Below are 14,693 nucleotides of genomic sequence, written 5' to 3'. Positions count from 1 at the left end.
GGAACAGAAAAGTCTATGCTTATATAAAACTTACATTGTCTGGAATTTAAAAACTGAACTGTAAAATATTTTCATGGTTAATCTTATACTACATAAAAAGTACTACTAAAAAACCCAAGTTAATGAAAAATTGGTAAAGAGTACCCTGTTATTATATCCTTATATAATTACGAATAATTTTAATTAAGCTAAAATAGGCATATAGTCCTTATAATCAGATATTCCAGTTACTGGTAAATAAGATTCTGATAAACTACTTGATATACAGATACAAGCATCTGTAATGCACAGCTACAAGTACTGGTCATACACACTGTTGCCTTCAGAACGTGCTACAAGTCATTTTCTTCTCCGTAACTGCTATAGCTTGTGCTTGGTGCTTTAAGGAAAGCCAACCTGGCTGCCCCAAGGGATTTTAAGACCAGGGACCTTCCTCTGCAGGAGATGAAGGCAAGCATATTAGAAAGGCAAGGCCCATGGGAATGGTTAAGCAGAAATTCTGTCCATAGGGACCACTGCACAACGGCAAAATGACTCTGGAAGTGGTGGCCGAGGAAGTCAGTGCTAGATAAACAAAACAACTGTATGTCACTAAAGTGACTAAGTTATCATCTGTCTGCCCTCTAAGATGGCTGCTGTTAGGTAACAGTCTCAGACACACCAGGACTTAATGTGACTAAGCTTTTATTCTAAAAGCATCAAGTTGTAACTCAGGGAAATTATTTTTTTTTAAACTCTAGTAGACTAGTGAAGGATATTAGTCACTTTCAGTTTTCTCTGCCCAAAGCGATTACTTCTAATCCTAGTAATGAAATACTAATATTTCACTTTCAACCACAAAAAATTTCCCTACCAACTGCCCCCTAGATCTGCCTATCCTGAGCCAACCTGTGATCTCACCTTTAACTTGTCCTCCCCACTAAATACCCTGAAGAAAAGTAACTATTAAATGAAAATCAAAAGCATGAGTTACATTTTTCTGGTTCATATTAGAACATTTCATCACTTGAACTATGTCTTTGCTTGCCTTCATTTTGATTAAGCTGTTTAAAGCAACTTTTTTTTTTAATTGAAGTATAGTTGATTTAAAGCACTTTTTAAACCTAACTCTACCTTAGAGGTTTCTAACTATAGATTATCAAAAGGAAAGAAATTTTATTTGGCATCTGACTTTCAAACCTAAGAAAAAACTTTATTGAGATACCAGAAAGACTTAAATAACGGTCACCTTAACTTAGTAGTATTCCCATTATGTCACTCTATGAACTCATCTGTAAACGGCGTTACTGGAGCTAGACAACTGTAATATGCCCTGCCAGTCTATGATATGAAAATTAACTCTCTGAAGACCGCTGCTTGCATGTGAAACTGCACTCTGAAAATGAGTAGTAGAGCAAACGTATTTTTTCATGTTACTTTGGTAAAATGGATAATCATGATGTCCAGTCAAGCCATTATGAGGAGACCAGAGGTCTGAGCAAACACAAGTATAACTTCAAACCAGTTTCTAACAGGATGAACTGTGGGGGTGGTGACAACCAGAGTGGAAGACGATGGACCGGCCTATCAGCAGGAAGGAGCATCGTGGACGGCAGATGGTTAGGTCTATGTCTCAAGGGTAAGTTCTAAGGTGTATGGCTCTCCAACAACATCAGGAAGTGCTTTGTGGGGAATAATAAAAATTCCAGAAGCTACAGCACTGGAAAAGTTTGGGAATAAAGAAATGTCAACTTTCTATTTTTTCTATCCCTCTAAGTGTTAAAGTTTACTTGTTACTTACAAGAGTGTTAAGTATTGAAAGATTTCTCTACCTTTCAATAACGATTGTCTCCAGAAATCAAATTTTAGCTGAGACTAAAAATCTGAAATTAACATTATCTTTTTGTACCTTAGTACAATCAGAAAACTGCCAAACCAATTAATTCGAAGAAATATATACCAATTTTTTCAAAACTACATGACATACACACAGGAAAATCCATCTAAAAGTCAGCTCCCAGTCCCCCTTAACCCCTTTCCTCCCAAACTTTAAATGTAGGCCTTTCCTAAAATGAACATCCTCAGCCCTCCTCTATAGTTTGTCCCAGGCAGAATTTATCTACTCTTATCTTACTATCTCCCATCTCTGATCAATTATGAAATCCAGTTCCTTCATAATCACCTTTGAATCCATCCTTCCTTTCCATTTCCATTGCCACTGCCTAAACCAAATCTTTATCACCTCAAGTCTCAATCACCACAATAGGCTGATTTTCTATTTGCTAGCCTCTTTGCATCCTAAACTAGCCAGACTGCTCTTCCTCAAACACCACTATTACCAAAGTGCCAGTTTAAATGCCTTCAACAGACTTCAACCCATTAGCAAAAGGGAGCCAAACATTTTAGCCCTGCATTTAGGATTCTCTGTCATCTAGTCTTCTCTTAACCTTTCAACCCTATTTTCCACTCCTCTTACCCAGGGACTACTGCCATATTGGTTTATTCAAGTCTATTCTGAATCAATAGGCTGAATGATTTCCCTCTTCAGCCCTATGCAAACCATGTATTTTACTTGGTCCAGCATGCGTGTCTCCACCCGCAATCCCCAAGAGCCCAGAAACACTAATCCATCTTATACCTCTTCCATAAAGCCTTAACAGAACAAAGTAATAGGAATTATGTAAATAATCATGAACCGCCTGTTGGCATCTCTTTTAGTTTGAAACACTGAGTTCCGTATGGCTGTAAAACTTCTACAAGTTCAAATCTTATCTTCACAAATAGCATACTGAAGTATAGTTATTAATGAATGAAATGATAGGACGTCAAATGTGCTTCAAAATAATGAAGGCTGAGTCAGGGTAGTAGATGTGGGTATGGATGAAATAAGGCTGTCAACTGTTGAACCGGATACTTGGTAGTTCTTTATATAATTCTACTTTTGTATATATGTTTGAAATGTTCTATAATAAAATTCTTAAAATATAAACATTAAAGTATGCAAGCTATTTCCCCATGAAAACTGAAAACTAGTTTTTTTTAAGTATGAAGAGTTTGGGCAAGTAAATTGGAGCATGAAAGAATTTCCTTAGCAGCTGGGGTGGGGGCTGGGGTGGAGAATTATTTTTAAAGTATCAACAAGAAAAAAAGTGTATTTACAATTTGGCTACTGATAAGATAGGACAGCATTCCACCTCTTCCCTCGACTTAAATGTTTAAGGAATCACCACACAATTTTAAATGGTATGAAAGACCTTTAGTAGAATTCAAATTCTGTACCAATCATCCTTATTCCATAAACTAGCATTTATTTAACAAAAATTATATGCAAAGAGTATATTATTGGCAGCAAATTCTATTATCTCTATATCATGGTTACGAATATGGTTAAAAATTCAGGGTGACCCACTAAAAAATAAAAAATGAATGAACATAGAATTCTACCTAATCTCATCCCACTGCCACAAGCACTCACCTTCTGAAAAAGCAAAAACACTGGTTATTTTGGTTGAATTGGAGACTGAACACTGCTATGGAAATGTCAGAAATTAAGCATGTCTGCAAATTATTTCAAAATATAACGGGAGAGGTGGGAAGGGGACTGCATATTGATGAAACGAGACTGGCCAGGAGTCAATAATTGTTAAAACTGGTAGACAAGTACACGAGGAATTCATTACACTTTTCTAACTACTTTTGTTTTTTGCATATGTTTGAACTTTTCCATAATAAAAAAACATACACATAGATAGACAAGAACACCCAAAAAACAAACTATATTTCTTAAAAAGAGGCTAGGGGTCTCTGGAAAAGGCCTTTTTAAAGAAATGCATACATCACTGCACACATGTTAAAAAGAATTTTAAATTCATTCATCCTTGCTTTAATCTATGGATTCCTCCAGTATGAAAAGAACTATGAAAGAACATATACACATATGTGTTGGGGTGTGTGTATATGTGTGTGCACAGACAAATATATTCAGAAAACAGAATGGAAGACAATGTGTCAAAATATTAACAGTGATTCTCTTTAGAACTATATAAGGATTGTCATTTCTCTTTATGTACTCTTCTCTATTTTCCCAATTTTCCACACTGAGCATGGGTTATTTTTATAATCAGGGAAAAAATGAAATATTTTTTAAACCTCTGATGAACGTGTATAACCTAAGCTCTACCCTAAACACATTTCAAAATACAACAAAATATTGCAAATCCTCACATAATTAACAAGCACATGCGTCTATTTATGTTGGGTAATTAAGTGAAGAGAAAGGAACAAAGATTTTACTGATCTATTGACCATCTACTACACGCCGAATGCCTTACATGTATTTTCATTTAATCTCACAAAATTCCATGAAGTAGAATTCCTACCCGATTTACACTTGAGAAATCGGAAGCTTACAGAAGTTTAAGAATCTGTCCAAGTTGAAATAGTAAAGCAAGATTCAAGTCCCAATCTTCTGACTCAGAGTCCCTATTTTTATTCTAAACCAGTGCTATGCAAGTATAGTTTACGGACAGACTTACTTCAAACAAGGTCTTCAAATAAGTACAGAAATGGAGAGAAAGCATTTAGAAACTGCTATGGCAATATGACATGGCAAATTTATGACTTTTGTAGCATCTAACAATAAAAAGTTGCAATGTGTATTTCATATATCCACTTTTGTATTATATTGCCCACTTCTGCTAGGGGCCTCCAGGAAAGATCTTTCTTTTTTAAAGAGATGCATACATCACTGCATACACATTAAAAAGAATTCTAAGGACATTCATTTTTGCTTTAATCTATGGATTCTTTCAGTATAGACAGAAGAGGAAAAGAATACCAAGATACAGTAGTCAGAAATCAACAAGAGGATGATGTTCTTCTTCCGCACATTTGTAAATCACTAATAATTGTTCCTGACAAATGCTAAGTGTTCAATTTTTAAGATCTAATTTTAAATTATATTTACTATCATTTGCATTTACACACTGCCTATGTAGTCAAGTTCCCAAACAAACGAGTTTGAATTTATACTCTAATAAGATAAGGCAAAATCATAAGATCCACATATATTATTCAAATTTCACCCTATTTCATACTTCTACTTCCTTGAGAAGTTTTAGTTTTTAGAAGTTCTGACAAAATTAAGTAAAACTTTATTTGTCAATTTGTCTAGTTATTTCTTAGTGGAAATGGCAAACAACAGTAAAAGATCAACAGACAAGAGCTGCAAGTAATACCTATCAAGTCAAACAGTAAATCCATGAAATAAGAGTCGATGACTTATTTCTTTCTTTTTTTTTTTTTTTTTTGTGGTACGCGGGCCTCTCAATGTTGTGGCCTCTCCCGTTGCGGAGCACAGGCTCCCGGCACGCAAGCTCAGTGGCCATGGCTCACGGGCCTAGCCGCCCTGCAGCATGTGGGATCCTCCCGGACCGGGGCACGAACCCGTGTCGGCAGGCGGACTCTCAACCACTGCGCCACCAGGGAAGCCCTTGATGGCTTATTTCTAATTCATCATGCTGGGCTAACAAATCTCAAATACAAGCTAAACATTATGAATCTCTATTAGTCCCACTATAAAGTGTAAAACAAAAACAAAGCAAAAAAAGTCATCATCAACTTCACAAATCATCTGCTTCTGTTCCACTAATTAAAGTTAAATTACGAAAACTTAAATTGTGACTCTATATCTCACAAATGAAATTTTAAAAGCAATTTGAAAAAAATCATACATCAGTTTCTGTTGGAGATTATTTTTAGAATGTATGTGTATCAGTTCCTTTTGAGCTATGTATTTCCTCTACGACAGGTATTATGCGTGTTCTGGCAGGTGAGACTTTGCATGTCAAACTCTAAAAATCGGATGTAGGACAGATGGCAATGTTGCAACCTAACAGAAATCCCTCTAGCACATCACAAAAAGATGTGATGGTACAGTTGAGAAAAGAATTATCAGAGCACAATTTCCACCACACCTATGTCTTTTATTTCTGGATTCAGGCTTTAATCAGGCATCATCAAGAAAAGAGACTAACAGCAGGTTAAACTTTCAATTACGCAATAAGAATTTAATAAATATTGTATTTTTTTCCTTTCTCCAACTAAAGGGATTTTTTTTTAAACTGGTCTGTAGGATACATTTCAACTATATCTTAACTCTGAAAGAAACATATAAAGTTTTTCCCAGGAACCATATAAAACTATCTCATAAGCTGCATTTAGCCTGCAAGTTACAATGTGATTTCTTCTAATTTAAGTGAAAGCTTTTAAAATGAAGAAGATCTATATAGCTTGCTCCTCAGCAAATGTGTTGCCTATCTGAATATCTGATAAATAAGAGGGGCAATCCTAGGATAAACAAGAGAAAGAGAAAGAGAAACATTTCTGAACAAAATGGTCACTTCTGTTACCCAGAGAAAAACTGCTTTAATTATGTTAATTTACCACAATTTTTCCATTTTTTTCCCCCTTCAATATTACATAGAACTGGAAGATCATCTTTTGGTACAACAGCTTCACTGTGAATTAGGATTTAAAACGTACCCCTTGTCAACTTCAGGATGCAAGCATAACAGTAAATAATTACATTATTTTAGTGGTACACCAAGCTTAATAAAGTAGACTAGGCAAGAGATGTTGCAGTATTTCAGAATATAACTAGAGATCTCTATGTGAGGCAGCAGCAGAGCAGGGTAGCTAAGAGTTGTGGAGTTAAACCACCTGCATCAGGATTCTAACTCTGCACCTACTAGCAGTACAACCTCAAGCCTATTACTTAACTTCCTTGTCCTAACTCCCCACCTATAAAATGGAGATAATTGTACAGCACAACATCACAGGTAATATAAAGCAAAGGCTAAGAGGTCATTTAATCCCTGTTTTACAAAATTTTACATGCCATACATCAAACACTTATCTAGTATCTGTGTGTTCAGCACTGTGTCTGGCGGGAGGAAGACAGCTAGGTGAGAAAGCCACCGGTCCTAGGGGAATGAACAACAGAGTAATACAGGAGACACCACGTTTAACTACACAGGGATGACCAGAAAGAAAATATTATGGAGAAAGACAGTTTACTGAACGTCAACGAGACTTCAATTAAGTAGTGTGACCCTTGCAACTATACTCCAATAAAAATTATTTTTAAAAAAAAAGAACGGTGACCCTTGGTCCACTGAGCTAGTTTTTTCCAACAAAGACTACAAGGGAGAGTCTATTATTTTTAAACCAAAAAAAAAAAAAAAAAAAAAAGAGGGAAAGAGCCTAGTTGAACTTTGACATCCTCAATGATTCAGAATTCATGCCCTCAAAGACCATACCAGCCTTTCATAACAAATGAGATATGCCTACAGACTTTTTTAAACCTATTTATATGTTCAGTCCATACAACTTGAGTTATTTAATGAACTGTTTTCCTTAGTTAGTCCTTAAACATATCCAAAGCTTTAAGGGATCTACATATTTATTTTGGTGTTCTAGAATTGAAACCTGATAGCACTATGAGGTACAGGTACATCATACCCGCTTTACAAACAGAGAAACCACAGCACTGGGAAGTGTAAATGACATGCTGGAGGCTGCACCACTGGTAAATGCAGAGGTAGAATACCAATTCCAGACCTTAACCCCCTGTGCCCTGCTGCTTTCCCTAGAGACTCCTACTTTTATCATCTCACTCATGATTTAAAGCCCTCAATTATATTGCCTCTGAGTCCTCTTCTTAATGAAATCTCTTTAGTCTCTCATCATGCATCTGCTCCTTAATGATTATTTTAATTGTTCTCTGGCTCCATTTTATCTTTTCAGAGAAGTGATCAGGTGTGAATGCATCATAATTTGATAAAAGAGTCAAAAATGGTTACTATTATGTTTCCAATACCCAACCAGATGATATTTTATGGCAGCAGCTGCAGCAGTTTACCATGACTCCCAGGCCTTTAATCCAGTTATAACCAGAAGTCTAGAACCCAACAAGACATCGATACAGAGCTCACACCAAGGTTAAGCATAGACTTGATTTTAAAAAAGGCATAAGACAGCTACTAAAGGTTCCTCTGCAGAGGAGAACAGTATTTCAAAAATATCAATCTGCAAGTGTAAGAACCAAAAACTAGAAATGACAGGAGTCAAGTAGACCGGTAAGAAAAGTATTGTTCAAATAATGGGCTCATATGATGGCAATGAACTTTTTCAGAAACTATACCAATGGATCCAACGCTTGATCAAACCACACCCTTTTAAAAAAGAAACTTTGGATGATCATATACAAACTGCCACAGTACTATCAGTAATCCTGACAGAAGGCATAATTATATTGCTTAACTAGCAACCAGAGGCATACCTTCCTATTAGAACTTGGCAATCTCAGGAAACAGCAAGAAAAGAAAAAAATTCTACCAAAATTTGAGGCTTTCTCAATAAGCTTAATTTAAGTCCAATTAATAAGTGTAAAGGCTTCCCTGGTGGCGCAGTGGTTGAGAGTCCGCCTGCCGATGCAGGGGACACAGGTTCGTGCCCCGGTCCGGGAAGATCCCACATGCCACGAAGCGGCTGGGCCCGTGGGCCATGGCCACTGAGCCTGCGCGTCCAGAGCCTGTGCTCCGCAACAGGAGAGGCCACAACAGTGAGAGGCCCACGTACCACAAAAAAATAAAAAAATAAAAAAAAAATAAGTGTAAGACACACCCTGCATTAACAGGCACAGATTTGTTTAGATTAATCTTCCCATGGGCAAGCTAAATCAGGAGTTAGCATTATTAGAATCTATGTGCACACAACTGTGTGCAGGTGTTCACATTACCAACAGAAGAGTTGACTCTTAACCCACCTATTAACAGATATGGCTAGTATTTTGTGAGCTACTGGTTTTTAATGAGTGGTAGGTATACAGGGATGCTAATATGCAAAGCAGTGACACTGCAGATTGAAAACTAGTGTGTTCACCTCTAATACGAGTAGGTGACTTGCAGCATTCATCACTGAAAGCAGAAGTCAAACTTAGAGTAACTACTATATCACAAGTATCACATCACACTCTATGCGTCCTCCTGTCTCAGAATGTAACCTCTCAGAATGAAATCAAGACTGGATGTTACAATCTTGTACAGTAACTAAGCTTTGTAGGTGGACAACAATAGACAACAGTCCCTCCAGCCCTGAACTAAGCACATGTGGCACAACTCTGTTCAATGTGTCTTTTCATTTGGCATAAACAAGTAAAAAGCAAATCATGTTGCACTGTCTCATAAAAAGATTTTAAGGGACTTCCCTGGTGGCTCAGTGGTTAAGAATCTGCCTGCCAACTCAGGGGACACAGGTTCAAGCCCTGGTCCAGGAAGATCCCACACACCATGGAAAGCCCGTGCGCCACAAATACTGAGCCTGCACTCTAGAGCCCGCGAGCCACAACTACTGAGCCCTCGTGCCACAACTACTGAAGCCTGAACGCCTAGAGCCCGTGCTCCACAACAAGGGAAGCCACCACAATGAGTAGCACGCGCACCGCAATGAAGAGTAGCCCCCGCTCGCCGCAACCAGAGAAAGCTGGCGTGCAGCAATAAAGACCCAGTGCAGCCAATAATAAAATTAATTAATTAATTAATTTTTTAAAAAGACTTTAATTTTATAAATTTATTAAATAAATTTATTTTTTAAAAGACTTTAGGGGCTTCCCTGGTGGCACAGTGGTTGGGAGTCCGCCTGCCGATGCGGGGGACGCGGGTTCGTGCCCCGGTCCGGGAGGGTCCCACATGCCGCGGAGAGGCTGGGCCCGTGAGCCATGGCCGCTGAGCCTGCACGTCCGGAGCCTGTGCTCTGCAACGGGAGAGGCCACAGCAGTGAGAGGCCCGCGTACCGCAAAAACAAAAAACAAAACAAAACAAAAAAAGACTTTAATTTTATAAATTAAAAGCCCGGTGCCTGGGCTTCTCATTGCAGTGGCTTTTCTTGTTGCAGAGCATGGGCTCTAGGCACGCAGGCTTCAGTAGTTGTGGCACGTGGGCTCAGTAGCTGTGGCTCGTGGGCTCTAAAGGGCAGGCTCAGTAGCTGTGGCGCACAGGCTTAGATGCTCCACAGCATGTGGGATCTTCCTGGACCAGGGCTCGAACCCGTGTCCCCTGAACTGGCAGGCGGACTCTTAACCACTGGGCCACCAGGGAAGCCCAAGACTTTAATTTTAGAGAGTAATTATTACTATACTGGTTTGTGATTCTTCACAGGATGAATTTGTTAAGAAAGTTTTAGACTGATTATATCAGTTTTTCTACCATAAAATAATCTATTGGGCTTGTATAAAAAAGGTAACATCGAAAATTTACAACACATTAAAAAAAAAAAAAAAAAGGTGACCACACATCAGAATGAGCGCTACAGCAATCTGCCTTTTAAAATAACTTTTCCAGGTACTGAAAGAAGAAGAGCAAGAAAAAAGCTTTGCAGCAACCAAAAGTAAGTTCCAACAAATACATCATCCCAAAACCAAACAAACCATATCCCAGGAGAAATGCCACAGGGAGTGAAATTCAAAGTTAAAGATGCTCTACTGAGAATAGACTATTCACTTATTCCTCAAGGAGTTCAATCCCAGACACAGAATGTTCTTGTCACGTATAACTGGCTAAAAGACATCAATACAGAGTTCACATAAAGGTTATGCATACTACTTGCTTAAAAAGAAAACAGAAGGAGCTGTTAACAAAAGAATATGCAAAAATGAACAATTGTGAAAAGCACTAAATGAAACAACTGAACTTGAGAGTAACCATTTGTTCCACAATAACTTTCTTAGTATTACTGAAACAAATTTAATATGCAATGATGGGGAAATACAAAACAAGATTATCACCTTTGTATGTTTAAAATAAGTTTTCTAATTATCATTTAAGATTTCAAAATGAGTGGTCTCGGATTAAGTGACAAAATAAGTTCTAGTGCAACACCACTTTCATTTTATTTTATTTTTTTACTTCAATAGGTGAAATAACTTCACTGAAACTACTCTTCTATATATTTGAGCAACTATCAGGAATATGTTCATATTTACATGTTATACCAGTAGTGATCGCATTCTTGTGTGTATGTATATATGTACATACTTATATACACATATACACGTATTTTTTTAACCTCCTAAATCTATTTAAGAGTATTTCCTTTCTTTTCCTTTTTTTTTTTGCGGTGTGTGGGCCTCTCACTGTTGTGGCCTCTCCTGTTGCGGAGCACAGGCTCTGGACACGCAGGCTCAGCGGCCATGGCTCACAGGTCCAGCAGCTCCGCGGCATGTGGGATCTTCCCAGACCGGGGCACGAACCCGTGTCCCCTGCAGTGGCAGGCGGACTCTCAACCACTGCGCCACCAGGGAAGCCCAACAGTATTTTCAATTCATAAACATTGTATTGTGTGTGTGTGTGTATACTTTTACCCAGGAGTAATGTATGGAAAAAAGGAAATTCTTCCTACAATACTCCAATGGCTAAATGGCAGACGACATCTACTCCAACACCCATATATCGTCCTTGAAAATGATTAAATTAGCCCACAAACATGGCCCTCCAAGCCACTGAGTATAACATGTTTATATTTATACTCTCTGAGAAATGGGGCTGTTTATAAGAAAAGTTAGTAAATTTGTTGTTAAGAAAATTCCATTGGTATCAACAGCCAAAGACACTTCCCTGAGCTTACTGGGTCGGACAGCATGATTACAGGATTCACCATCAAGCTGAAAACCTGTTATCATTCAGACCAAGTTTTCTCAATCCAGCACTCGTGACACCTGGGGCCAGATAATCCTTTACTGTGAGGGCTGTCCTGTGCATCGTAGAATGTTTAGCAGCATCTCTGGCCTCTACCCGCTAGATGCCAGTAGCACCCCCTTCCAAGATGTGACAACCAAAAATGTCCCCAGACATTATCAAATATGCCCGGAGGACAAATTTTGGTCTAGGAGTCTAACAACGTATTACAGTGTTTGGTTTCAAAAGGGAGTAAATTCTGCAACACCAAGAAACTACAGGCATTCTAAGTGGCTACTTCATAAGAAACTTTCGTGGATCCCACAAAGCAACTGAAACCTTGTTACTGCAGATACCTTTCTTCCACATGTGCATGATTAAACACTCTTGTGATGATGAATCTGGGACAGGAGCCAACAGTGACTGGTTTTATAGTTTCGATGAATTACACCTTCTTTTAACCCTTCAGAGGAATAATCATCCCTGCCAGAGTAACCCTTCTTTCCACAAACCATTTTCCCCAACACTTTACCCATAAGAGGCCCTCCTATGGGCTCTCACCATTCAGACACTGTGACTGTCACTGCACTGGGGTCAACTCTCACCCAAGGGCTCGGGCACCTTCTACTACAAGGCCAGTCTGTCTCTGCCACTCCCCTCTGGCCCCTGCTCTCCTCCTGACATCCCCTACCCAGGTCAGCTCTCGACCCTTGACCCCGGCCTGACCCTGCCGCCCCCTCCCCCCCCCAAGGCGGTACCTGAAGTAGTAGACATCGCTTTTGCCGGCACTGAGCCCAGATTTTCGGATCACTTCCTCCTTCTTCCATCCGGGGGGGAGGGCCGGGCAATCCATCCTCTTCCCGCTCTCCGTGGCCCGGGGTCCCCTGGGCCCCGGTCCCGCGCTCCCCGACGGGAAAGGGACCGGCTCCCGCCGGGGGGCGCCGCCGCCACCGCTGCCGCCGCAGCCGCCGCCGTCGCCGCCAAGGCCGCTGCCGCCACTCTGGGGACGGCCGCGGCCCCGGCCCCGGCCCCGGCCCCGTCCCCGGCCACGGCCCCGGCCCCGGCCACGGCCACAGACGCCGCCGCCCCGGCCCGCCTGCTTCCACCGCCCCCGGCCACGGCCGCCGCCCCGAGCGCCTTCCCTGCGCACGCCGCTCACCGGGGACGGGGCGAGCGCGCAGCCCTGGCCCCCCTGCTCTATGGCGGAGTCGCCGCCAGCGCCGCTGCCGCCCGCCGCGCTCTCCCCCTCCTCCTGCTCCGGGCAGCAGCGGCCTCCCCCCGGGTGCGCGCGCATCCAGCCCCCTCCCCAGCCGGCGCTGCGCTTCTTCCGTAACCGAGCCCTTGGAATCCCGGAGACCCGCCCCGCCCGCAGAGCGGCGCGCGGGGGACGCGCGCAAGCATCATAGAGCGGGCGCGCACAGAGAGGCCCTCCCGCCCGGGGCGTGGCCCCAGCCACCGCCTCTTAGGTCCTCCAAGCGGTCAGGGCGGCCATCTTGTCTCCGCCTCCTCGAGGACACGCCCCACAGCCGCACCCGCTCCGCCCCCGGCCGCGCCCTTCCGGCCCCCACCCCCACGAGGCGGGCGGTTTGGGCCCAGAGTCACTTGTAGAGAAATGTCAGGACTGCGGTTTATTTGTTTTAAACTGGGTTAACCTCTCTCACTGTATGATTTTACCTACGTTTGCTTCCCAATTAAAGAGCAACAAACAAAATGTATCTCATATTTTATGTTTACTATATAAATATGAGACTATTCATTTAAAGGCATAGAAGATACCCCTTTTTGTGCCTCGACATCGTAGCTTGCCAGGGAGCTCAGATTGATGGATTGAGTCGAAGTGTCCCCATAGAGGAGTATCACTATACTCCAGAGTCTGGCTTCCGGGCCTTAGGACCCTGGACTGATTATTCTCTTAGAACTTTGTAAGGCTACAGGAAGGTAAGTGACAACTTGGAAAGTTCCCTCCAGTTCTGCAGGTTTTACCGCTAAATTCCCCATAAAATGACCAGAATTCCTGAATCCACCCAGAATTTACCAAATTTCTCAGGATCTTTTCTTAATTTATACTTCCTTGTCTAATGACCTTTGACAAATATCAATGGCCTTTGACTTGGTAAATACACCTTTATGTTGAAAGACCAGTTTAACCCATTGGCACCAGCCTTTAGGAATCTGGATGGAATTCACTTGGACCTGCCAACTCATTGTTCAGGAGTGATTTTTAAAGAATAATACCAAATTGATTAAGAAAACTGATTTCCATTTCGGAGGAGCACAGTTTCTATATCTTTTTTTAACCTTTTGAAATTTAAGATGATATATTATGAAATGTTTGGAATACTGAAAATAGTGTTCAATTATCTTCAGTTTTTGCATATGTAGGACCTAAAAGTTGAGGGCCAAGTTTAATGGATAGAAAATATTGATTAATATACAATAATGGAAAATCTAAATTTGTTTGATTTGCCTTTGCAGCATATTCAAACACCAGCTCAAACACACAAACTTGTCAATCTCTGAGCTTGATCTTAGACTTCTTTTAATGTCCTTGAGTTGAGATACGCTAAGCTATAGCTTCCTCCATGAAATCTGTCTAGAAATGTGTCTAGCAAAGAGTTGGAAAGTCAAGTTCTCAGGAGAGAGGTCAGTGCTGGAGACATGCATTTAGAAGTCATCTTGTGAAAGTGACAATTGAAGGAAACCCTGCAATAAGATTGCCAAGGAAGAGTATGCATGGTAAAATAATCAATTAATTAATTAATTAAAATCTTTAAAATAATAATTAAAAAAAGAAAGAGGAACCAAGAACTGAATCTTAAGGAACACCTACGTTTAAGGCTCAGGTGAAGGAGTAAAAGTCAGAGAATTATGAGATCAAAGTTTGGATAACAGGGAATTCCCTGCTGGTCCAGAGGTTAGGACTCCATGCGTCCACTGCTGGGGGCCCAGGTTCAATCCCAGGTCCGGGAGCTAAGATCCCAC

At 40.8% G+C, this 14,693-nt stretch overlaps 1 protein-coding gene across 3 annotated transcripts in view; it reads right to left on the bottom strand.

Annotated features, from left to right (window-relative positions):
- Positions 1 to 13,034, bottom strand: part of MBD2 (methyl-CpG binding domain protein 2) — a 77,416-nt gene extending 64,382 nt beyond the window's left edge. For all 3 annotated transcript variants that reach the window (XR_013831302.1, XM_079942516.1, XM_079942517.1), the window contains exon 1: positions 12,470 to 13,034. Coding sequence is in view for 2 of the 3 variants with exons in the window: in XM_079942516.1 (XP_079798642.1) it covers positions 12,470 to 13,005 (536 nt within the window). In the remaining variant the exon portion in view is untranslated. The remainder of the gene's footprint in view (positions 1 to 12,469) is intronic.
- Positions 13,035 to 14,693: the final 1,659 nt, after the last annotated feature.

The sequence above is a fragment of the Stenella coeruleoalba genome (assembly GCF_951394435.1).
Source record: "Stenella coeruleoalba genome assembly, chromosome: 14".
NCBI lineage: Eukaryota > Metazoa > Chordata > Mammalia > Artiodactyla > Delphinidae > Stenella > Stenella coeruleoalba.
The sequence above is the reverse complement of the archived record's forward strand: the minus strand, read 5'-3'. Positions and strand labels throughout refer to the sequence as shown.